The 26067-nt window shown below is 39.8% G+C and overlaps 1 protein-coding gene across 3 annotated transcripts; it reads right to left on the reverse strand.

Annotated features, from left to right (window-relative positions):
- Window positions 1–759: 759 nt before the first annotated feature.
- LOC103476862 (EGF containing fibulin extracellular matrix protein 1) lies at window positions 760–26051 on the reverse strand. Of its 3 annotated transcripts, none has more exons than XM_008429559.3 (11): window positions 25825–26050; window positions 25179–25287; window positions 25023–25068; window positions 24654–24932; window positions 7525–7647; window positions 7277–7396; window positions 4822–4941; window positions 4583–4702; window positions 3749–3875; window positions 3449–3641; window positions 760–2543 (listed from the first exon to the last, which is right to left on the reverse strand). In XM_008429559.3, the coding sequence occupies exons 2-11, from the start codon at window positions 25257–25259 to the stop codon at window positions 2382–2384; spliced, it is 1371 nt and encodes a 456-aa protein (XP_008427781.1). In that variant the 5' UTR covers window positions 25260–25287; window positions 25825–26050; the 3' UTR covers window positions 760–2381. The 3 variants fall into 3 exon arrangements, with proteins under 3 accessions (XP_008427781.1, XP_008427780.1, XP_008427782.1); XM_008429558.3 differs by having other exon boundaries at window positions 25815–26049; XM_008429560.3 differs by lacking the exons at window positions 7277–7396; window positions 7525–7647 and having other exon boundaries at window positions 25815–26051.
- Window positions 26052–26067: the final 16 nt, after the last annotated feature.

The raw sequence follows: 26067 nt of genomic DNA on the forward strand, positions 1-26067 counted from the left end.
ATCACCTCATATGTATATTGCACAGGAGAGATGACAAGAGATAACTATTAAACAGGATCTCCTTTCCTGTGATCTGTAGCCAATAGATTGAGGTTTGATCTGATCAATAAGTTCTCCTGTGATTAATGAGAAGTCTCACAATAAGCAGGGAGATTATGTTAATTATCCCCGAAATTATCCTGAGTGGAATACTAATCACGAGTAAAGGAACAAAAATGGTGCTCAGAAGCTGTCCACTCGGCTGACCCAAACAGTAAGTGGGTGAGCAGTGTTTACTCATAGGGGTTTAATCACGCATGGACAAGCAGAAACACAGCTTGGATGCAAGGGTCGCTGAGTTTGGCGTTTGGGGAACGATGACACACCATGTATCATCTTTCCCACCCCAGTGCTGCTCGGACTAAAGCCTGAGACGGGAAGATGATTGAGTAACAACTTACCATAAGACCGCTCCCATCCAGCCTCGTATCTAAATATGATGCATGCGCAGGGTTCACATTAGTCCCTCAGCACACACCGACTCAGCTGCATTACTGTATCTTCTCTGGATGTCTCTAAACAAGATAGATATGATGCCTTTGGCATCATGCGAGCTGCATTTGTCATTGTTAATTTCAAATGAAATCATCGTCAAGCTTCCCTGAAGCATGGAAAGGACGACACAATGTTTTTCACCAATATGTTCCTGTTTGTTGTGTGTGCTAAGAAAAAGCTGTGAATCTGGTGATTGCTTTTCACAGAGAAGAATGAGAAAATCCATATTTTTACATCACATTTTATTTAACAACATAGCTTTTGCTCTTCAGAGTACAATCAATACAAGATACATATGACAAAATATATATTTAAATAGAAACTGAAAAAAACCCAAAACATTAAGGCATCTCATGAAGGAAGTTAACAGTCTTGACAGCATGAATGATTAGATTAGTGTTGCAGGTTTTGTACAGGGCTTGAAGGCACAACGGCATAATGAGAGCTGAAACCACACAAAAGGGATTTCTTAAAGCATAGCTGGGTAACTTTCTGCACTTACAGAGTGATGACAACATGTAAGTTTTTCAGTGGTGTGAATCAACAGTTTACAGTGTTTCAGCACTGAGGCAGAGCAGACACATGGAGCCATAAGAACAGGTAGTGAAAGATCTCTCCCTCTGCCAAATGTCTGGTGGCATTGTATTAACACTTTAATAATCCCCTGTGTTGAGCATGAACCGAACCCGCTCCAGGGCAAAAAAAAAAAAAAACTGCAATTATCTTTTATAACGCAAGCCAGCCCGGTGCCAGTGTGACTTCTAGACTGGGAGCGACATTAGAGGGGCTTGCAGCGACTCTGGAGAATAACGGCAACAGAGAGCGATCAAGTTGCCAAGGTGTGTTAGCAAAGCCATCATTTCCTGTATGTGTTCTTGAGTTTAAGGGTCTCTGTTATTGGTTCTGTGACCTAAAGCTTGATGGGATGGCATCACAGAAACACATAAACAGCTCAGTCACATCCACCAAACCCCAAGGAGGAAAAGCAAAGGCTTTCTCATTCTTTCCCCTACTCTGCCGCCATTTCACACTTACATCTGCATGCAGGCATAAACAAAGCTCGTGGCACACACGCACATGCACTCATCAACATTCGCACATACACAACGACAACTATTGTGTTTTTATCTTTTATATATACATGTTTAAGCCTGCTGTGACACAGCGTTTAACACTCTCTCAACTCGTTGGGTGATTACCTCTCTTTAAACTTTTGAACTGTTCCTATAGTTCTCTAGAAATTTTCACTTATGAGGCAAACTATAGAAACTTGCATCCCTCATTCCTAATATTCATCAATAGAAGCTCTGAAGTGCAAACAGTAGATTACTGTTGCATACAAAGCTGCTACCCTTGGATATTTTCTTTGTGCTTATGTGTTGATTTCACAAATAATAATAATAATAATAATAGATGCATCAAAAGGTTACTCAAAGCACTTTTGATTCGAACAAAGGCATAAATGAACAATAGGTAGAGCTGAATTCAACTATTCCAGTTAGGGTGTCTACCAGGCCTCTTCTCATGAGTGCCGTCACACTGTTTCCAGTTGTTTGGGATATTGCGAAGAACAATTTATAAAGATTACCTTTAAGGCGTTAAAAAAAAAAAGGCACATCTTTAAAGTTTAGGGCATCCTATCAAGAGCAAGACACCCAGTAGTGATAATATAACACAGATTTGGTGTGATTTGAGCAACCATATAAGAACCACTTTTGCTGGTGTTTGAATGATGCAGGCTATGCTATTTGCATAATTGAGAGTGAGAATGTAGAGTATGCTGATACAGGCATTTTGCTATGTTTGCTGAAACCAGACTTATGGGGTGCTGCTGGGATCTCTAAAGCTCAGAAAGGGTAAGCCCCCACTATGATGGTGAGCCGCAGCAGTGAGCTGGCGCGGTAGTTCATGGTCAAATGGTGAGTGATCATCTCCAGGTCTACCACGTACTCCTTGGGCCCTGACAAGGGCTTGGTAAGCACCAACATGGCACTCACATTACTGGAACGCTACAAGATAAAAAGAGAGAGAAGAGGAGGATGGTTACTGCAGTTTATTTTGCAGGAAATCTGTGTGACATTGAAAGAACAAAAATGAGCTACAATAATGATTCAAATAAAAAAGCTTCAGAAAAGAGTTACCTCAATTACAAAAATGATTGATTAATTGCAACTTCTATAATTAATTCAATATATTTTATTCACATTATGCCACTGATTACAATACGGTATGAATATGTTTTAGTTTAAGTCACATAATCAATTAGTGGTGGAACCAATCCAATCAAATTGGTGTGGAAACTGATACTGACAATTTTCTTGGATGTGATATTGGGCTGCGGTCACCGATCCATTCATTAACCCAAACAGAACAGCTGTGCTGCCAAAAGGCACATTTTGTCTGATTACAGTAAAACATAAATATTTAAGTTTACAGCTACAAAAAAAGACCTCCACCCAATTAGACAAAATATTGACACAAAAGCTGTATAAATATTTACGGAAGAGTATTAGGGCCACTGGAAAAAAAAAAAAAAACAGTTCTAACTTTAAACTCAGAATTCTGAGATTAAAGTCAGAACTGTTTTATTTTTTTTTCCAGTGGCCCTAATCCTCTTCCGTAAATATATCTTTAAAATGTGAACTGATGTATTTTTTTTTCTATGTAAAAGATTATTGAAGCTGTAAATGTATGGGTGAATGCTGCTTCGAAACCCTGTTGTCCGGTGACATATTTTACTGTTGAGAGACGGATACACAGCCCCCCCATTTGTTGTGTGTTTTGTGGAAACTCTGGGCTCTGCAGAGGAGCATCGAGGAGATAAGTGTAAAAAATCATAGTGAAATAGTAAAAAATAGTAAACTCACACCTGGAAGTTGTTCATGTAACAAATATGAATCATTTTCAAACTCACCCGAAGGAAAAACTCTCCTCCGTCATTCCCAGCTTTAATTCTGAAGCTGTTGTGTGTGTTGGTGTACACAGTAGTGGCCTGAATCTGGAAAATGTCTGCTGGCACAGATCGCTCTGACTGGATGCTCATGTATTTGTAGACTATTGACGGAGGGAGACCCTGGCACTCAGATGGAGATCGACAGATACAGCGACTGCAAATACAAAAAAAAATAATTAGGTGAAAAGATTTTTGAAACCAGCTGATAAAGATATGCATGACACAGGAGAAGAACAAAAAAAAAACAAACTGCTCACTGACTTTTCAGAGGTCAGGGTGTAAAGAGGCTCGCAGGGGTTTCTAGGGTAACAGCGAAAACCTCCATAATAGTTCCAGCACATTTCATCATCTTGGCAGTCGTGGGTCCCCATCTCGCACTCATTAATGTCTGGTGAAGGTAACAGAAAGAAAATTGCCCCAAAGTCAAAAGCAGCAGGACTTCCATGCACTCTTTATGCACTCAATGAAGCAGATGTTGAAGCTCAATCAACATTCAGGGTCTGTAACTTGTAATTTGCGGGTGGTAACTGCAGGAAAACCTCCATGTCTGCAGTTGAGGAGAAGCCCCTGATGCAATCCTGCACAGGGCAGCAGCTCAAGCTCTCTCAGTGAAGCAGCGTGAAAACAGAAACATTAAACGTTCTAACCACGGCGCTATTTCTGGCACAGCAATCTGAATTCAACACCTGGATGGCCGTCAGACCCAACAGGCTGGAGTCATGGTTAAAGGCTGCACCTGATGAAAGGGGAAAAAAAACTAACAGCTCTCCCTTTGAAAGAGTCCCACAGCTTCAAATAAGTACACCTAAACAAACCACGATCATGCATATGAATTTGATTGATCTGACACTGAAGGGTAACATAAAGTGCAAGTGCTCCCTAGCTTTTGCATTACTTCCACGACAGTCCTGCCTGAAAAGTGGAACACCAAATGGTATTTGTGATAAATACTTGTGATCGTCAAAAGCTTTGGGAGCAGGAAGGAAAGATAAAAAAAAAACTTGCTTATGAGCATTTTTTTGTGTAAAAAGTTAGGTTAGGACAGACAGGTAAATAAATGACATAAGAGGGGAAATGATTTATGGACCACTTTACCTTGACACAACCTGTTTCCCTGGAGCTGATATCCTGGCGGGCACTCGCACGAGTAACTTCCAGGGGTGTTAACACACTGGTACTGGCACATGTAGGTAGACAAGCTGCATTCATCAATGTCTATTCAAAATATAAACACACAAACACAAATTAAGGCTATGGTACGTGTTGAAAACCTGTTTATTTTATTTTTTTTATGTAAATGCAGAATATAAGTGTGGTTTTCTGTATTTGTCCACCTTCGCAGGAGACCTTGTCTGGAGCCAACTCGAAGCCGTGATCACACTGACACAGGAAGGAGCCAATCAAGTTGTAGCAGTGGTGCTGACACGTAGACTCCGTTTCGCATTCATTCACATCTGAAACAAAAACAGCACTTTTTTTTTTTTTTTTTTTTTTTTTACACACATTGATTTAATACAGATATTTCTGCTGAATTCCAGTGGACCTGGTACTGCCAGCGATTGTAAATACGATTTTTGCTCTTTGTCTTCATTTTGCAGAATATACAGCAGATCAATTGTCTTCGTTTAGAAACATATAAAATTATCTGGGTTAATTTTACATGTTTGGGATTGTTATATATTACTGTTTTGTCTCTGTAAGCTTGCTGCTGTTACCTCAGTTTCATCTTTACTTAATAAGGAACCAATTAAGTATGGAGAAAGCAGTGAGAAGGAATGAAAAGAAAAATATACAAGTAAATGTCAAAATTTGATGACATTCCCCCTCAACAATTTTTACTGATGTTTATTTTGTGTGTAACAGTAAATTAATGTTTTTTGTGAAACATTTTTATGGATAGTTTGCTTGTTTTTGCTGTGGCACCATTTTGCATAGTGCATGTGTATTGGGATGAAAGGTGTAGAACTCATGGTAACTCGATACTTCAAAATGTGATCGTTTTTGTTGCGATGTCACTGTTTCACCCTCCCTCCCCCCCAAAAAGAAAATCCAGTTTGCTTAATGATCTGAGAATTAAAGTTTGGTGCTCTTCATACAGTCTATCACTGCCCCCACGTGGTCAAATTATTCTTAGATTCATTTATCAGAAATTAGGTCAAACTTTTATCAGTTGCCAGAGGCAGGTGAATCAGTGGAGACGGCATTTGCAAAGGGTAGCGCAGGATTAAGTAAAGTCAATCTGTCATTGCGGTGACATTTGAGTTGCGTAAATTAAATATGAGTGGCTTTATGTGACGTTCCGGATTTCTGTCTGTATGCTAAAATGTTCAATGTATCGAGAGGCAATGCAGGAAGATATGTTGTTTAGCGACATATACAACAAATTCCAGCAGGTCTAGCATTAAAGTTAGTCAAATACAATTTCTAAAACCACCAAATCAGTTAGTGTCATTTGAAATGCTTTTATTTTTTCAGTAGAATAGACAGATAAAGTGATTTGCAAATTACTGTTCTGTTTTTACTGAAAATAGACATAATATTCCAAACTCCATGCATTAACCTCTGATAACTGGAGGTCAAAAGTGCACAGTGAAGTTAATAAAATAGACCAACTTGCACACATTCAGCCTAAACACATAGATGCATGTTGCAGCATAGATAGGGGGCAGTTACAGGTCAAGAAGGATTTGCAAGAGATAAACATCTCTCTGTCACACGCTCAGTAAGTCCATTTGACTTTAGCAGAAGATGTGTTTCTTGGGTCCTGGATAAAAGCATAGCCGCATGATAATTAAATTCTTTCTTCCATTTAATGCAGAGTAATTTACTAGATTAATTTCTTTTAATTACATTCATTAATTTGAATATCTGCAACCTAACAAAATAGAGAGAGTAAGAAAATGTGCTAATATCTAGTAAACTGACACTCTTTGCTGCTTATTACATTGTTCTAATTCAGCTTAGTTTTACTTCTTTTGAGTTTACTTTTCAGTGATATTTGCTTAGTTCAGAAATTTCTTGCTATTTTTGTAAATAAAAAATAAAAATATCTTCAATAGGAAATTTGACAAAATTATATATACCTTTGTTGTTAAGCATTGAGGCCTAACTGACGTAGGTAGGTGGAAGGTAGTGCCGGTTACTGGGATGCCGTTAAATAAATGAAAAGGGCAGAAGTCAAACCTTAAACGATCGCAAACAGCATAAAATATTAGTACTTAATGGCACAAACCAGAGATGCGCAAAGACTAGAGATGCAACAAGAAGTGACCAGAAAATGCTAAATTTCAGCTTGAGCAGTCCTTATTGGAAACTGGCTGGTTGATAATTCAAAACTCAGATCTTTTTTGAATCAGTGAATGCATCATATCTAAGTGCAGTAAGTGCTTACAGTAGCATCTTTCACTGTGGATGCTGTTACTAAGAGAAGAAATTTCAAAGCTAGCTATTATTAACAGGTGTTTTAAAGAATAGCACAGAAGAGAAAGCACAGGGAAAATATTTCTGTGTGTTTTCTGCAACAAATTGACACATCTGCTGTTCATTTACACTAGAAGTGAGTGAGAAGAAGAGTTGGGCTTTCAGTAGGTAACAGGAAGGTGCAACCTATTACAATGCATCTTATATTTTGTAGCTTTAAACCTCTGCTGTCAGTCTTTTAGAGTTAAGGCAAACATCAACATTCTCCACTCCAAATTATTTTGTCTTTGTTTTAAAATAATTAAAGGAAAAGCAGGAATTCTAATCGGAGTATCTCTAATTATAACACTTATTTTCTTAATGACTTACCAGTACATGAGTAATTGTTGTGGGCTAATTTGTAACCGGGATTGCATTCACAGTAGTACGAGCCCAGAGTATTCACACATCCGTGCATGCAGTAGTGGCTCAGGGCACACTCGTCTCTATCTGCATTTGCAAGAGAGTCATGAAGGTACAGGCGGGAAGATTAAAAAAAGAGTTACTGCCAAGTTTGTTCATCTTTTAAGTGATAAAGTGAGAGGGAAGTGTTATTTTGTTTTGTGTCTGTGGCTCACCGACACAGCTGTCCCCATTCCTATAGTAGCCGAGAGGACACTGGCACGTGAAGGAGCCTCTGGTGTTGTAGCAGGTCTGTTCAGGCCCACAACTGTGTATGCCTGTTGCACATTCATCTATGTCTGCAGTAAGCACACAGAGAGACTCTCAGAGGAAGTTAAAAATGGCTGCATGCAAGAAAAAACACGGGAAATCTACAAAGCAGAGCAACATGCCTGAACTGCAAGCACGCGATAATGCATTAACTGCTTTAAACAGAGGGCTAAATCCGTGATCACTAACGCCATCAAATGAAGCACAAATGGGTATGCACACACACGTTCACCTGTGGAGTATGAGATTAAATAAAGAGAGTGTTTATCCATCAGCTTTGGTTGAAGGGGAAAACACAGATTATATCCTCTACCATTAAGGCAGCTTCTTGATGGGGGAGGTCTGTATGTATAGCTGGGAAAAACATGGATCTGTTACTGGCATTAATTTATTGCAAGGCTCCACAGAGTCATGTTTAATAAATGTAACTAATATTTCTTAAGAGTTAATTTATTTCAGAAACTTAATTCCCTAGTCAAAACACATTTATAGATTATTGTAAACACCAAGATGTTTTTTACAGGTTTATTTCTGTTAGTAGTGCTGATGAGCAGAAGACTTAACATTAAAATGTTACCTGAAATCGACATAAAAATATTATTAAAACATAGTTAATTGAATATGACTTCGTTCATAAATATAATGTATTTGTACCTTTAAATTTTCCGTTTTTGTTCAATTTAAATGCATTTCATGGGGATTTAATCTGATAGACTAATCCAAGGTAATGTTCAATTGACAGAAAATGATTCTGGGCTTTTCCAATTTTTTTTTTCAAATAAAATCCAAAAAGAATTTCATTCAGGCCTGTTAAATCTGATACCCCTAAATAAAATAAAAACAAAAAAACAAAAAAATCAACAAAACAAACTGCTTTCAAAAGTTACATAATTAGTAAGATAAGATGAGGTTATTTTATTTATATAGAACATTTTCAGCAGCAAGACAATTCAAAGTGCTTATACATACAAATCCTGTGGTTAATTTATTCTCAGCATAAATACAGCTGTTTTGTGGAGTCTGATGTTTGTCATGAAAAAAAAGAGCACACCAGTCAAGTCAGGTCAGGCCATGGACTGCAAACCTACCAAGACATTGTTGTTCCCCTAAACCAGGGGTCTTCAGCTCCAGTCTTCAAGGTCCAATGTCCTGCAGCTTTCAGATGCATCCTTGGACTAACGGTTCTGAATGAACTGGCTGAATCACCTCCTCAGTAAGCAGAGAAGTTCTCCAGAGTCCTAATAACAACCTTATTATTTGATCCAGGTGTGTTGAAGCAAAGACACATCTAAGCTTTGCAGGACACTGGACCTCGAGGCCTGGAATTGAAGACCCCTGATGTAAGCCGACAGTAAGCAAGACAAGCATTAAAAAGAGAAGCTGTAAAGATAACCATGGGAGCTGCAGGTCTACAGAAATCCACATCTCAAGTAGGAAAGCTGGTCAGAGTTGATGGAAAGATGTTTGTAGGTAAGTACCAAACTCAATGGAACTGAACACCACTGAATACCACAGCCTGTTAGATTTTGTTTTGTTTTGCAAAAGGTATTAGATGTAATATATAGTTTTCTTCCAACTTCATAATTATGCACAACATTTTGTTGGTCTGTAAAATCTCAATAACATGCATTAAGTTTGTGAATGTAGCAGGACAAAAAAGGGAGAAGCTCAAGGTTAAGTAATACTTTCGGAAATAAATATGACAAGTTATGCTTCCAACCCAGAACGTAACCATAAAATTTCTAACATTGTTCCTGTAAATAAATTTTTTCTCATTTGGTCTGTGCAGATCCAGAGCTTTTTCAAAACAGCTTTCTCAGCATATAACCCACACACATAAATATGTCAGTAGTGTATACTGTCATCCCCGAGGCCCACCAGCACTCCTCTTGGGTGGTCTGATGCAACCCATCATATCCAGACAGCTACTGGGCATCAGTTTTACAACATGACAGACACTCATCCTCAGTACCACACACACAGCAAGAGAAAAACTACTATTACTGCATCGTAACCTAATAACAATTGGTCCAAATGTGATTTTAAACATAAACTAAAGTTGAACTTTGTTTAAGAGACGTGGAAATGCCGAACCCAAGCTTGTCAAAAATGAGAGAACGAAACCAAGTTGCTGCTCCGCTAAAAACCTCAAACCCATATATGTTCGTACAGCTGGACAGTTTCACATCCAAGTTCTTCAGGTCCACTGATAATTCAGTCGCTTAACCTTCACTCGGTCAATGGAATACTTTGCTACAAAAGAACAGAGGGAGAGAAAAAGAAAGGGAAGAAGCCTGAAATGCCCTCGACTCCATGAGGGCACAGTGATGGCATGAATCTGCACCACGGAGGACAAAAGCAAGGCTTATCTGAAGGTGCTCCACTAAGACAACAGGTGCAAACTGCACAAAGGGAGGAATGCACCCACAGGGCTTGATGCTCACTGGGCCGTTAAGTAAAGAAGGAAGATAAAAGAAGTTTTGTTCTGGAAAACCTGCGCCCTGATGTGGCATAAAATGCTTCTTGAGCAGTGCATCAAGCAGAAATGAGTAAACAATTTACTGTCCTGACATCATCTATCAATGGATGTGAAGCGTCCATAAATTATTGTTTCTTTATTATGTGAACTGGATGCATTCTTAAACCAGAAAAAGCCAGATTAAACAGGTGAAACAGAAAGCAGATGCAGACTGAAGGTTTCTAACAACATATTAAAGGAGTCAATAGCCACGTAAACTACGAATTGGCAGAACAATGGGATCTTTCTGTTGTTGTGCGAGTACTGAAGATGAACACAATGTCTGAATGGCTCTAAATTACTTGGACAAGATGTAACAATCAGAATCCTTGATCATGTCCTTGTGAGTCATAAACCAGCCCAGTTCCTGGAGGTATGCAGTGATTCATGCAGACTGGAAATGCCCTGCCCTCCAGCATTAAAGTAAATTTAAACAAACAGAAGTCTGACGCTTAATGACTAAATTTTCTCGATCTAAAGCCAAACAGGCAAACAGGCAGCAAACCCTGAAGCTAATGAAATGCTGCGGTTTTGGTGACACAATTGGCAAACTTCAACTGGTTTTCAGACGTGTTATTTTAGAGATGATTTAAGATGCTGGAGTGCATAACAACACCTGTGTTTGTGAGGTCGTGCTTAAGCATACCGTGTTAAAGCTATATCTGTGTATGCATAGCTAAATCCCTGCCGACAGGATTATTCTTTAACTGCAATTATTCTCATTGTAGCGCTTAAGGATTACGTGAAATCAGATTTTTTTGATAATTCCACGGGATTTAAATGAATTGTTAAGACAACTCATGAAATCTTAGGTGGCACGCTGAATTCTGCCTTCAAGGTGTGGCCGGCGGTGTTTTTCTCTGAAAAAGTTCTACATAAACGATTTTTTGATAGGTAATTGTAGCCAGCTGTAGATTTGGGGATCTACTACATGCAAGACAAATTGTAGGTCCATTAGTGAATTCCAAAAGGTCCCAAATGGTTAATATTTTCTCATGTGTAACAATCTTCTCATTGTGATATGAAAGCAAACACTTGGCCACGTACAAAATAAAAAAACAGAAAGTGCATCTAAGAACTGTGGGGATGTCATAGAGGTTTTTTATTAGACCTGTCACAATAACAAATTTTGCTGGACGATGAATTGTCTCAGAAGTTATTGTGATAAAAAATAAAATTGTTGCTTTGAGACCATTTTCAAGTAATATGATGATAATTGCATAATAAAGCAAGAATATATTCTTACGGATCAATAAAGTTTATATTGTTATATTTAACAATGGAAGATATTTTAAATATCCAAAATAAATTAAATGTATCAGGGCCCTGTTATGACTTAGACAAAAAAAAGGCTAATGTTCACTTCAGATGCTGTTCACTGTACTTATCTTCAAATGAAAAAAAAAAAAAGTTGGAAAAGCTGTGTGGCATGTGCACAACAAACATCCAAGAAGGCTAAAACAAAACAAATGTGCACAACAAACATCCAAGAAGGCTAAAACAAAACAAAACAAAACAAAACAAACAAAAAAAACAGAAGTACTAATTCATTGCAGCTCAAAAGTGCGTCACGCTCAGTGTTACCACTGGAGTCTAAATTCAGACAAAATAATCATAATGCTAAAAACATAAAAGAAAGCTGTGACCAAAAGTGCAATATTCAATTTGGAAGAAAATACGCAATAAAATACAACCTCCCAATGATGACATCACGTGACTCCCTCGCGGCGCGCTTTGATCCGGAAATAGATTCGTCTGAATATCTGAACCGGAAAAATGTTTCACACTGCAACATCAACTGACGCAGGAACACCGTGTGTGCGCCCACGACGGACCGCGCCAGTTTGGGCTAAAACCAAAACGTAAGTTATGTCGGATGTGTGCATGTATGCGTGCGCGTGTGCAGTACGTCGGCACGGACTTTACTGTGGGACTACGTCACAGCTCGTGACTGCTCCTCCTTCACACAAAACAACAGAAACAACAAATAAAACTAGAAAATTCCTGCAGAAATTTTAAAGGGGCATGCCAAAGTGTGCCCGTCGGCTTTGACGCAGCGCTATGATGTTAAAAATTAGCATTAATGCTAAAGAAAGCTGCAACGTAGTCAATAACCTGTGGAGAGGCAGAAGCATGTTTAATAAACTGTAGTTGTACCATTCATTATGTTAGAATTGATGCATAAGCTAAAATTAGCCAATATGCTAATGTTAGCTTAAATGCTGGCAGTAGCATGTGGAGCAACACGACCATGTTGTTTTAATTTTACTACTCTATTCAGTATACTAAACATGTCTAATTAATGAGAAAATTAGGTAAAAGCTAACTTTAGGTAAAAGTGCTAGTGCACTAGTCATAGACAGTGAAATGCTAACTTTTGTACAAATGCTAATGACCTGCCTTGCTGAGCATCACCGCTCTTTTCCTACGAATCCTCTTCTGCTCTCTCTGTCAGGTTTGTGATCTGTAGCATCGCAGGCGCTGCGTCTGTGCCGCTGGTTCCTTAAAGGAGCAGCGACGTTATTTTCTGTCCATAGACTTTTAATCAACTATTTATTCTTATTTATGTCAGATTTTAACATGGGGGACATATGTGTAATGGTTATAGTCTTGAATCAGTAGTATAATGCTGAAAACACAAGCAGTTGTAAATACCAGTAAACCCTACAGTGCAGTCCTGGGGAGCTGCAGTTCCAGACACTGTGTTCTTCTGTTGCTATGGTAATTAATCCCCTGCAGCTGTGAGAGCCAAAGAGCGGGAAAATCCTCTTCAGACACAGTTTCTATACTTGGGAGACACCAGGCGTCAGTCTGAAGGACCCTGACAAAAAGCATAAGCCCTAGCAAATTTTTGTAAACATTGTACATGAGCATGCATGTGTATCTATGTTATGACCAACTTTCAGACCAATAGGGCGATATTTATGCCTGTGAGGGGGATTTAAAAAGGGTTTTTGAGTCAGCCATAAACAGTCCTGTGTGTGTGTTTCATAGAGAAAGATTACTGATTCTGTGAGACACAAAATCTCAAATTTTTTCGTTTTTATTAATTTATGTAATCATTTTAACTCCGATCCCCAATAAAAATAATAGCAATAATGCCGGCCTCGAGCCGCACGATTTGATACCACTTTTGTGGGTGGGCACGCAGCGGTACGAGCCGCATTAACGGTGATGGAAGAATAATAAATAATAAAGAGGCGTTCTATTGGGTGTAGAACAATAGGTGCCTGCCATGCAATGCATGGAGGCAGTACTGACTTGCTTCGCAAGTCAGTACTGCTCTCCTTATGCATTGCTATGGCATGCCCCTAATTAATTATGAAATATCCGTAAACAGATTTGTCCTTGAAAAAAAAGGGCTAGTTGAGACCAATGCACCAGAATGAAGAATTGAATTATCTTGCTAATTGCGACAAGCTTATTTTTGATATATCCTATTATATCAAAAATCTTTATCTGGTCATGCTAAATCTGTCAGAGGAGATTTGAAGGTGGATGCTTTCAGTTAGAATGTTTGTGTGATGTTTTAGACACTTATTTTGAAATAAGAGAGGAAGTAGTATTTGAGTTGTCACGCTGTACTGACAGAGTTGGCCGTAAAGACTTTGTGACTCGATAGCCCCATCACTTAAAAAAAACCCAAAAAGCTAAATGAATGAAAGAATGCATGTTTTAACATAATGAAGAATGTCTTCATGTCTCCTTGAAAATTCATCCACCATCAACCTTCACATTTCCCTGTGCTTACATTACTACAGAAAGAACGACTTTGAACAACGATTATTTTCATCTAGGCGAAAAACCTTTCAGATTTTAATTTTTTGGAGATGTCAGCTTTTTATTGAATAATTTTTTATGTTTTATTTTTTATCACTGTGCATACAAGGCAGTGGGAGGCAGAGCAGCTCCAGAGGGTGGGCATTGACCTCCATGGGGTTGTTTTGGTGGTGCCCCTGAGACGGAGTCCTAAAGCGAACAGAATCCTGCTGGATCTGGATCCCATGCAAGAAAATGCAATTCACAGAAACAAATGTGGCAAACTGTATGTGGCTTAAATATGAAGATGGCAGTTCCAAGGAAATTCTGTGCGTGGAAAAGCGAGAGTCATCTTCTCACTCCCTCAAAAGTAAGCCCAGAGAACTTTAAATAAAGACATATGTGCTGAATGAAGTCCAAAGGTTCATTTTCAAGAATATCTTGTGGTGACTCCTACTTTGTCACTAAACCTCTAAGAAGCTGCCAATACAAAGTTACACAAAAGTTCGTGTGTGGGACTGGGTGGGGTGGGTATTCCACACTGTATCGTTCCCAGCTCCCATAAAACCTTGACCGCTTGCCACATGCTTTACAGTTAATACAGTTTACACGAGAAAACAGATTTTACTGCAACAAGCCATCAGGAGTGATGATGTGTTGCGTGTGGGGAAAAATGACTCCTTTCACTGAGGTCAGATTTTTTTTTTTTCCTTCTTTTTTTTCTTTTTGGTGAAATTTATTCAGCATCGCTTACAAGTTCCTTCCAAGTGCGAGCCTGCTGAAACATCACAGGGAAAGATAAGCCTGTCCAGCAGAAGATGTGAAAGGAAAGAATGAGGAGAAAGGGTGGAGGCCGTCTTCCTTTTTTCTCTCCTTTTCAAACAAAAAAAGGGGTTTTTAAGATTTGAAGCAAGATTTACGGCTGTGTGTGCTTATGTGATGTCAGGGTTAAAAACTCCTTGGTTTTCAGGGAGATTAATTCTAAATGCCTCGCGGGAGCAGGGGGAGTAACGGGAATGGCGGCAGCTCAAAGAATGCGAGTGTGTGTGTGTGTGTGCTTGTGTGTGTGTGTGTGTGTGTGTACATCTGAGGTCCTGTTTGAGGTGCTCAACAAATGGCCTTTCTGCAGAGCTGTGAATGTTTTATAGAGTGGGCTGGTTCAGAGTAAAGAGCTGCCATAGAAACAAAAAAAAAAAAAAGAAGAGAACAAGTATCTGTAATGGGTACTAGACATCCTTTGGCCTGAATGCTGAATAGATTGTTGTCTTAGTGACATTATATAACTTGCTGTAATTATCACTTGAGAGCATTTAGTCCTGTTTTCACTGAACCACCGCAATGGAAAGCAGGAGCTGTTCCAGGGAACAGTTGGAGGCATCCTGCTGCTGTTGGAGACCGGCTCCGTTTCCCCTCTGGATTATTGGATAATTCAATCTTTGGGAAAGCAGGGGGCAAAATGTGCAGCGTTAATAACCCATAAAATTTTACAACATTTAATTTATCAGCATGTCCAACACCATGCTGTGAGTGGCTGGTGTTGCTCAACCTCGAGCAGCCTAACGCAGTCAGTCGCTGCACTGGGCGACTTCCTGTAAATTTGGGTATAATTATCTCTGTGATGTAGTGCAAGCGAGTTCAAACAAAATGGAGTGGGGGGGCGGTGGGGGTGAATCAAATAAATCTGATCTTATACTATGCCAAAAAAAGAGCATGAAGCATTTCCTTATTCCCAAGATTCCCCTGTCATCAGGCACCGATCAAGAGCAGCAAAAGTTGTAGTTACTGTGCCTTTTCAAAGGTGTTCACATGCCTTGAACTTACAACCGCACGCTTTAATGTATTTTATTTGGATTTGAATTTTTATTTGGATTTTTCAGACTTGAGATGAGGAAGGAAAATTCTAGTTTTATAAACGTTATTGCCATAAAAAAAAGGAGAAAGTGTGGGTATTTCTCTTCCAGATTTGCAGATAGGGACTGATTCAAACAGTTCAGTATTAGTCAGATTAGATGCTGAAGCTCAAGTCTTGCTTCAGACCGCAGATTAAATTAAGCCTGGCCTTTAGCTGGGCCAATGTAGCACATTAATATGCTGTAATGTAAACCACTTCTCTTGTAGATTTTTCTGTATGTCCTGGGTTGTTCGCCCACCTACTGGAGGGCGAAGTGTTACGCAGCTTCTAACAAACCTTAGGCCTTCTCAGAAAGTTTAAGGGTGTGAATATTTGTGCAAAGCACTGAAATGTAACACTTTGAAACAAAATACTGGTCTTAAAAATCTTCACAATGTATCTGCTTTGGTTTTGATCGATACCCATCTACCTTTCTGCACAGTCAATATTCACAGAAAGAAACCTTGAATCCCAGATCAGCCACTCTGGCACCCTAACAATACTTTTCTCAGGTCGCAAAAGTTATTGTCATTGAAAGAAAAGAAAGATAGAAATGAATAAACAGGTTAGACTGATTATAGAAAGGGAAGAATCAGTGTGCGAAGCATGAACTCTCGGATCTTATGCAAGTGTCACCCAACTGAGCGAAAAATGGTGATTTATAGCAGCTCTGTTACAAATCACCATTCCCTTCCATCATGAGGTAAACGGAAAGATCAACACATGCGAGCACATCAGAGGAGGAAGCAGCTGGCCGTTGGACAGGCACCGACCTCGGGGAGGATAACAACATCAACATTAAGCACCGAGGAGGCACGGCAAAGCTGCTCCCACTTCAGTTCTCCCTGCCTTCAGTAATGTGATTGCAGCAAGGAGCCAGTGGCAAACCGCACGCATTAACAGTGTACTGCATGGCAGCCCTTCACCGACCAACAGGAGGGACGCCTGCATGATGTTTATGTTAACCGAAAAGAAAGGCGCTGTAGTCCTCCGTCTGGCAGCAAGACAAACCTGATGAAGTACTGTCAATTAGGCCTTAAAGGAGGATTGTTGGGAGTACGCCTCAAGAATTGCCTCAAGAGATTGTAAAGTTCCTTCTGTTTCACTCTTTGATATACAGTTGCTTGCAAAAGTATTAAAGTTGCCTGATTTATTTTACACATTTACCCCATTTTAGCCATTAACTAAAGTTTCTGAAACTCTGGGCTAATCTTTTACAAATGAAACAGAAAAGAAAAAAACATATAATTTTCTTATTAGTATGTCAGACCATAACATTAATAGCTACAAAGCTACTTTAAGCTCGAATGACGATGAATGCAGGATGGGAAATAAAAATCACTCATGTCAAAGTTTGAAAATGAACTGAAAGAAATAAATTGGATGGATAGGACTTTAAATACAAAAAAAAAAAAAAAACAACTAGGGATGGGTGTGAAAATGTGATTGATAATCTTTTTTGTTGTTGCCTTCATATTATTTTAAAACCTAAACCTTATCAGGCTGGTAATTATTGACAATAAGTAAACTATCTGGCTATTTTCTTTATAATCAAGTGGTGTACTGACTTTGTCATTTTGATCTAAATTACTAGTTTTATTAATAATTCCCCTGACTAGTTATTTATAGTTATTTATTGCCAAAAATAGACTCTTATATTGTGGCACTCTATATAAACTCTATATGTTAGTTCAAACGTTAGGAACTCTGGCACATTTAGAAAAATATCAGATTAAGTACTTCCATCATTTGTAAACCACACAATGTTTAATTACTTTTTGCCATGTCATGACCAACAAAATATTTTTCTTTTATTATAGTTGAAAATTCATTGAACATCTTGGGGTCAAAGTTCAAGGCTTTATTTAGTTTTTAGCTGACTAGATGCAGTCATCTCAGCTACTTCAAAGATTAGACATGCTGATGTGAGTTAGCTGCAGACCTATTGTAGCATTACTGTCAGTTTATTGATGCAATATTTGCATAGCTTTCATGTGAATTTCTTTGCCTTTTTCTGCAAAGAACAAGGCAGTTATGCTATACTGAGCAACACTCAGATAATTTGATGGTTGCTGCATGAAAATGTGATTATTAGCTGATTAGTTTACAGATCTCTAGTTGGCCTAAATCTGCGACAGTCTGGCGACCTGTCCAGGGTGTACCCCGCCTCTCGCCTGGTACGCTAGCTGGAGATAGGCACCAGCACCCCTCCCGACTCCACTAAGGGACAAGGGTGTAAGAAAATGGATGGATTGATAGTTGGCCTAAATTCTGCTTGCTTCCTGATATAATAAGTTAAAGCTTATTGTGTGCAAGAATATGAATAATTAATTATGAATTGTACATGTCGCTGAGGAAATTAAGGGTTTTAGAATAAATGCAGCAAATGTGCAATTGTGGGAAGTCAATAGCCAACCAGCCAGCCGTCGTCGCAGAACATCTACTAATGAAAGGCAACGTGGCTGTTGCAGCTAAAGCCGCAGTGCAACAGGTGCAATGAAGTGGACAAAACAAATCCCAGGGCACCATAATGACTGTCTGTACATACATGCATACAGATCCAAGACAGACAAAATCATCCCTCTGACGGTCAAAGGAAGACTGAGGCTTAGACAATAATATACAGGTTTTACTGGGACAAAGCAGTGCCTTGTCATTTAACTAACAGTGAACTATGTGAACCAGTTTTATTTAATTCTAACTTAGTGGAGCAATAGCATATCTTATTTCATACCAACACCAGGGTTTCCAGGATTATGTTTTTGTGTGTTTGAAAGGTTTCCTCCCTCTGCAATAATGTTTTCTTAATAGCTGCTCCCTATCTTGGTGAAAGTTTTGAAAAAACAAACACAGTCAGATAAAAATCTAAAGGAATTTCCAGGGGAAAAAAAACTGTAATGACTTTATTCACGTGGATCCAGAAAGACTCCCGAAAGGGCCTTGTCTTTTGTAGATGCAAACGTCAGGATGACACAGCAACAAGCAGGACTGTTAGGAATTAACAGTAAAGGTCAAATCGTGGCTGTTGGCAGCTTCTTCTCCAGCTTTGCAGTCACTGCTTGCTCTGCTTTCTGCATTCCTGCTTCTCACAGATCGATCTGATCCTTATCTGCACAAAGGTGGTGAGGCATTCCTACCATCACAAAAGATGGGGGGGGAAACGGAGAAAAAAACAAAACAAAACACCACTGACATTCCAGAGATATTCCTCCCAAGTGCATTGCATCTGTGTGGAAAAATAAATTTTATTGCCTGTGCTTGGCCTTGTTTGGAAAAGTACACAAGTTCTCCATCGCGCAGGGCTTAATGGTCTTAGCTTAGCATACTTGGGAGATGTTTCCAACCACTTCCAGGTGAGAAGCTCCCAGATGTAACTGAAAGCAGCCAGGCACGTAGGTGATAACACGGCTGCATGACCTCAAGAAACCAGACAGCCAAACAAGAGTGACATGTTCCTTCATGCCCAATACTGCAGCGCATAAGCATCTAATTTAGACATGAAAAAGTAAACAGGCAGCAGAGGGGGGTAGGTAAAGTCAGGACTTATGAGCAAAACAACATAACCCACAACATGACATGCTTAATGATCTATGTCATTAAAAACACGGTTAAATCATGGGACTCAAACTTTCTGTGCACAAAAAAAAATTACTTTGTTTGAAAAAGTATTACTTTAGATTTCTCCATTCCAGTCATGATTTAACTAGTTTTACGGCAAACAGTAAAAAGAACATTAAAAACCCTAACCCGAACATTAAAAAAAATCACCGTCAGAAAGAGCTAAATATGTGTGTGATGAGATCTATGGACATGATATTTTAGGCTATTATAACAGCAAAAACAAATGTTGACTAATGCTGGGTGCATTTTGAATGCACGCAGCCAATTTAATGAATGCATCATTAAATTGTAATTATGTTTTTTTGGCCAAATGTGATTTAGTTTTCCGCATGCTCGGGCTTTTAGTTGCAATTTTGTCTTCTGTGGTCACTGTAGGTTTAATCTGGTTTCAGTCAGCTTCATTTTAGAGCACAAAAATAAACGTCAATTTCCTCAACTAAAATATAAAATCACGATAACGTGTTAGCGCATCTTACACTTTGAGAGAAAATAATTTCTTTGCACTTAAATCAGGAACGCAAGTTGCGTTTTGCACTACATAGGACCAGATTTACTTTAGTCATTTGTAACAGCTTCGGATTAAAACTCATCCGGTATTTTCTGCACAACTACAATTGTGCAAGAAAAAAACCCACGTTGCACAAGTATTAATACGCTGTGAACTTTAACAGATTTCTGCAGCTTCACCAAAGTTGCAGTTGACCTCCTGGCTGCTTTTCCGTCCTTGCTCTCCATGCTCTGCTTGCAAATTTAGATGGATGGCCACATCCAGGGAGGTTTGCAGTTGCGTTACTCTGTTTCCATTTTCAGATGATGTACTGTACTGCTCTGTTAGGCATTTAAGGCATCTCTTTTTGTTTTATTGCGTTATTATAGCTCTGATTTACACTTCTCCATAACTTTGTCTCTGACCCAGCTGAAGTGTTCATTGATCTTTCTGATGCTGTCTGTTCAATAATGACCTTTGAGGTCTTCAGACAGCACCTTGATTTATACTGAGAATAAGCTACAAATGTGGACTGTTTAAGAATCAGGTGACCTTTGAAGGCAACTAGTTACACTGGGTATGATTAAGGATATTAGGGCGAAAGTACAAAACAAGTCACACTTTTCACACTTTTATTGGTAAACAAAGATTGCATATTTATTTTATCCCTTCCCGCAGCAATGCATGTGTTGGTCTATCACGAACAAATCCTAATAAAACACATCATTGTGGAAAGACGTGAAATAGTTATGGCTGTATTAATATCTTTGCAAGACAGTATCAATCTGTCTGGATTAAATCTACCTGCAATATGTGCGTTTTGTTTTTATAAACTAATGAAACTCAATCATTTTAGTCATAGCTCAAATCATTCTTGGTTCTATTCCGTTTTTGTCCAGAACAAACAGTTGAAGAAAAAACAATTTAGCTAATAAAGTTAGCAAGGTCTTAAGTCCAGTCATTTCCATGATTAGATCCGATTTTTTTTTTCTTTTAGACTGTCGCTAGATTGCATGTTTAAAAAAAAAGAAATATCTTATTTGAGTTACACTATAATTTGAACCGCCTCCTTAGTAATTACTGAAAGTTTGTGATTACCACAAGTGCCTTTCACTTCGCCTAACATCTGATGGGTGACACAGCACATCTGATGGACAGCCTTCATTTCCAGGAGGATGTGATCTCACCGCTGCGCACAGCAACGAACCACTTGTGAGCATCGACCGGCGCCAGTGTGCAGTGTGTGCAAGCAAGCGCCATTAAGCCGTCACACATACAGCAAAGCCTCTCGATGTCTCTGTGTGGCTAGAGGCTGCTGCCAGCTTCCTGCGTGTGTCACTACAACAACACACACTCGAGCTCCTGTTCAAGCTCAGCCCAGACGGTTTTACAAACAGCTGCACACATGTGAGGGCAAATTGAAGCAGCAATCAAAAGAACATCAAGAAGCTGAGGAACGTTCCTTGTTTTGTGGTTTGTTTTGCTTCTAATCAGCTTAAACAAAAGCGCGCTTTTGTGTGAGACTATATTTTTCTAACAATTTAGGGTTTTTTGGCAGAAAGGCGGCACATTAGATTTAGCCAACTTTGCTTTTTTAAAGTTTTTATTTTTTATGACACTAGTGACCTCTACACAACAGTAGATGGACAGAAAGAAGTGCAGAGAGAGAAGTGGACGACGTGCAGCAAGTTGTTCAGAGCCAGAAATCAAACCGAGGACTGTAGCCTCTGTATATGGTGTGCCTGCTCTACCTCTGAACCATGTGGCGCCGCCGATTTAGCTGATCTTTCAACAGCTAGCCACAAACCTGGGGCTTGAGCAACATACGAAGCTGGTGCTCCTCGGCCGGTTGTCTACGGCACTTCTGTGGTTATGCACTGAGTGTCAGCCTTTCATCCTCCCCTTTGCCCTACCTGACTCGGCACTCCGGGTTTCCTCTGCTGAGTGGTGAGTTAGCAGGGAAGAAACCTGATGTAAGCGCTATTTGATACACTGAGGTTTCCCTCTCCGTTGAAAGTTAATGGGAATTCCTTTGCTTGCAAGATACGTAGCTGCGCACAACAAGAACGAAAACAAAAAGACGACAATGCCGTGTCCAAGAACAATTGGATGATTGTGGCGAGTTGAAGGTAATGACAGAGAAACCAGAGACTGATGTAAACAAAGATTATATCAGCCTCCAGCGCAAATATAAGCCCACATAACAGTGAGAGACGCCATCCATTTCAAACTGCAGCCGTCTCAAAGCACTAGCGCTGACAGCAACAGTCCATCTTTGTTTAGCTCCAGCCGAGCAACAGTTCACCACTGAATGGGTCTACGCCAGCTTGCTTATGTGGTTGCTTTAACTGATATGCTGCCATGTTTTACACTCCAGTAAAACCTAATTGGGTTCCAACTCAGAGAAACACATAAAGCAACTCACACATATCGTCGCCCCAGGTGTAAAATCAAATTTGTTGCTTTCACTAGAGCCGTGTGACCACAAAACCCCACCACACAGCCACTCAACCACACGCCTCTGCCTGCTGGCGAGAGGGACTCCTCACCAACTAACACTTTGCCTTATACATTACATTTATGGGACTATACCTCACATATCTCAACAAAGGGGAGGGAAAGAGACTCCCTCTATTCAGATGCTAAAGCGGGTGTCAAGTGTGTGAGTGTGCAAGCGAGACAAAGAATGAATCTTTCAACCACTCCCCATTTCAGAGGATCAAAGAGTCTTGCTCAAACACAAGATCACACCCACGCCGTCTCTCTGTGCATCTCAACCTCGCCGAGACCCTGCTTTAGATGCAGAGGCTGCACATGAGCATACTGCTTTCTTGCAATATTGCAAAATCATCTGCTTGATTTTTTTCCTTTTTTTTTTTTTCCACCCCCTGAAGCGATGTACTTCAACACTCAAAACAAGAGGAATTTTAGACAGAAGCTGAACCACGGCCAAAAACATCACGCCGCAAGCAAGCAAAGAGTTTAAAGCACATGACATCACAGGGAGAAGGAGTGAGAAGCTTGCAACACATCTGGCAGCTACGCATAGTTGAGCTGCTGATGGCTGTCAAACAGATGGATGAACGGTTCACCTTTCTAACTCGGTTTATGGAGGCTCCGAAGTAGTTAGAAAGTAATTGTCAAATACCTACAGTGACAGGGAGAAGAAACCTTTCAACGTCGGTCAGAACAGTTGGAAAAAAATAACTGAGTTAACTTTTCAGCTCCCATTAAGAGGGATAGTAATTAATCAAAGGACTTGACTTGATAATGAGAAAGTGTGGCCACCTCTAAATCAGCAGGAGCTAACTGGATTATTATTATTATGTCAAGAATCTGCTTTACCAGGAACCCTCGCACTCTGCCGGACCTCGATATCCTTTCCACTGGTGGTCGGCCCATGGAGGGAAAAAAAAAAAAAAACAGATGCAAAATGGGGCTGCAGGGTTATTGGTGGGAAGTATATATTTCCTAAGCTATTACTAGAAATTAGAGCTGGCTGATCTTGTAAAAAATCGTAGTCACGATTGTTTTTGGCTGATACAGACATCGTAATTTTTGAAAAGGTATTAGTAGACAAGTTTGGGGAAACAATTTGTTTAGTGCAGTTGAAAAAAAAGGTGAATTGCCTTAAAACGTGAAATTCCTCCTGATGCTTTCCTACAAGAACTTTCAGTAAGACAATTATTTTTACCTTTTATGTGTACTTGTGAACAGACCAAAATGCTGAATTGGAATACAGTGATTTGTTTCAAAAACTATTTTCTGTTTACTTCCTGCCCTCTTTGTAAGGGGATCAGCCAGTGGCTTCTTTCTGCAGCGGGGGAGTGGGATGAGGTGGGGGGTCTAACCTCTGTCTTCAGTGGTCATTGGGCAAGAATCACGGCACACTTTGGAAAGGTCACCAGTCCGTCACAGGGGCAGATATTTCAAAAATAATAATGTAATACAGATGATTACTTTTTGACAGGTAGACTTTGTCGGGCTTTTTTTTTTTTTTTTGAGTCTTTCTTACACACATACCAGAAAAACCTAAATCAAACAAAACAACAAATTTGAGTAGTTATACTATTCTAGTTTCAATAACAATAATCTACCACTTATTGCATCTAAGAAGTCGTTTGATTTTGGGATTTTGGGTCACATTAGTAATAATAATAATAATAATAATAATTGTGGTAGTGATAGTGATTCAATATGCTGTGCAGCTGTAGATCAAAGCTGTTTAAGTACAAAAAGGAGTAAAACAAATGTCAGCATTCGCCAACGTTTATAGTTGTTGGTAAAACTGAGGCCTGGTGCATTCACTGACTGGAAAACATTCAGTTCAGCTAAAAATCAGGCAATTTCTTGTTGCATCACAACTGCAAATTTTAATGTAATGGAGAAGGGAGAAATCTATGTAGGAGACAAGGAAACTAAAAAGTCATACAGAAAATGAGTACGTCAAGTTGTTCCTGCCAGTGGTGGTTTGAAGTATTGAATTATAATGTGTGCAACGTTGATAGCCGTTAAAATACTTTTGCAATTAAAGAAAACACTGAAAACTAGAAAAAAAAACTCACATTTTCCTGTCTCATAAGTGGCAAGTGGTCTGAAGTGCAAACACGATTTTAAAGTACAATCCCTTTTTTTAATAGAGTAGAAACCATTTTTAAATCATTAAATGACATATTAAGCAATAACTGTTTTCTTTTGTATTGGGTATCTGGAAGTCAGTGCTTGTCAACTAAGGTAGCAGTTGTTCTGCTAAGCATACCTCTGCAGATGTTCTGCTCATCAGCAGTGAAGCCAGTCGAACAGCGAATGGTTTGGCTGGCTTGAGAGACCCTGTGGCCCCCCGTATGCCGAGTGTGATGTCCCTGGTTCGGTGGGACAACAGGAACCTGTTGGACCTGCTCGGGCGGTGGAGGCGGGTCCACCTCGTTTGTAACGTAGATGATGGCGCTCTTGGGAAGGCAGAGGTACCCGCCGAAGTGGTTGACACACTGCATCCCTCCTTTGCATGCATCCTCCAGAAGTTCACACTCATCGATGTCTGACAGGAAAAAACAATAAAAAATAAAAAATTAGGTAAAACAACCTGTATGAAAAGCTGAACAAATGAGACAACACTGTCATTTCTTACCTCTGCACTGCTCCCTCACTCTGTCATAGGTGTAGCCTTCTGTGCACTGTGTAGACATAAATCAGGACTCAGGTTTACATTGAACAGCCTCATCTCTGCTCACCGATAGAAAATTTAAAAAGAAAACGCTACACACAGACTGGCCACATCACTCACTGAGACTGTAACGGGCTCCTCTGTCTCCTGAGACAGAACCTGCGTGAAAACCGCACACAGACACACGCAGACCCCCAACATTTCGACCCAGTTTGTGAGAAGAGAGGACCTGTAACAAAAGACACGGAGAGCAGGGGAACGAGTGAATCATTTTTCTGCTCGACAAGCCTACAAGTTTTAATACCGGTTATTACATCACTTGATGGCATTGCCTAACGAGTCCCAACATCTCCCGCTGCTGGCTCGGTGTTTATGTTGGCACAGGTCCAGCTGAAATGTGCGACTTAAGCTCAGTCAAGTGTTTTTTCTGCTGTTTTTCTCCAAAAGGGGATTAGTGTGTACACGCGTAAAGTGCGTGCGTAAAACTCGTCTTCATGTGCCAATAAGTGCCAAGATCATGAGCAAGCTCTGGAGCTCATGGTAGGTTGTGAATTAAAAAAAATCCTTCAATAATTAGGCGACTCACTTATAACCTCAAGTAATTTTTTTTTTATTGCACGCTTCAAAATAATAATAAAAAACTTTCGAGTCATTTCAAACACAATTTCTCTAATTTCGCGTTTTCAGCAACTGTCACGGTGTTGAATGAATCGGTAATAAACGGAAAGCTGTATGCATCGCGCTTTGACAACCTACCTGCGTTTACCTGCGGTTCTTCAACTCTCCAAGCGGTGCTGCAGAAACCGTCTTCGGGTTACGTAGCCGCGAACCTGGACGTGTGGCGTGCCCGGCAGTCTGCCCGCTACTGCGTAAACTGAGCAGGGGATGTTAGATGTTTGACGGAGAACAAGGTTGTGATGAACATGCTGTGTGAGTACAGTGAGGCGTACTGGAGAGGGAGGAGAAGGGGGGCGGTGTACCGAGCAGGTTCAGCTCCGAAGTTGTTCCT

This window comes from Poecilia reticulata, chromosome 15 (assembly GCF_904066995.2).
Source record: "Poecilia reticulata chromosome 15, P_reticulata-male-v2, whole genome shotgun sequence".
Lineage (NCBI taxonomy): Eukaryota > Metazoa > Chordata > Actinopteri > Cyprinodontiformes > Poeciliidae > Poecilia > Poecilia reticulata.

What these genes read in the sequence shown, in the direction of transcription:
- LOC103476862 (XM_008429559.3), bottom strand. Translation starts at nt 25,259, where the DNA reads ATGTTGGGGGTCTGCGTGTGTCTGTGTGCGGTTTTCACGCAGGTTCTG. An exon ending in AGACAAGGTCTCCTGCGAAG is followed by an intron (nt 4,703 to 4,821) that starts GTGGACAAATAC and finishes TATTTTGAATAG; the next exon opens with ACATTGATGAATGCAGCTTG. An exon ending in GGGAAACAGGTTGTGTCAAG is followed by an intron (nt 3,876 to 4,582) that starts GTAAAGTGGTCC and finishes TACCTTCACCAG; the next exon opens with ACATTAATGAGTGCGAGATG.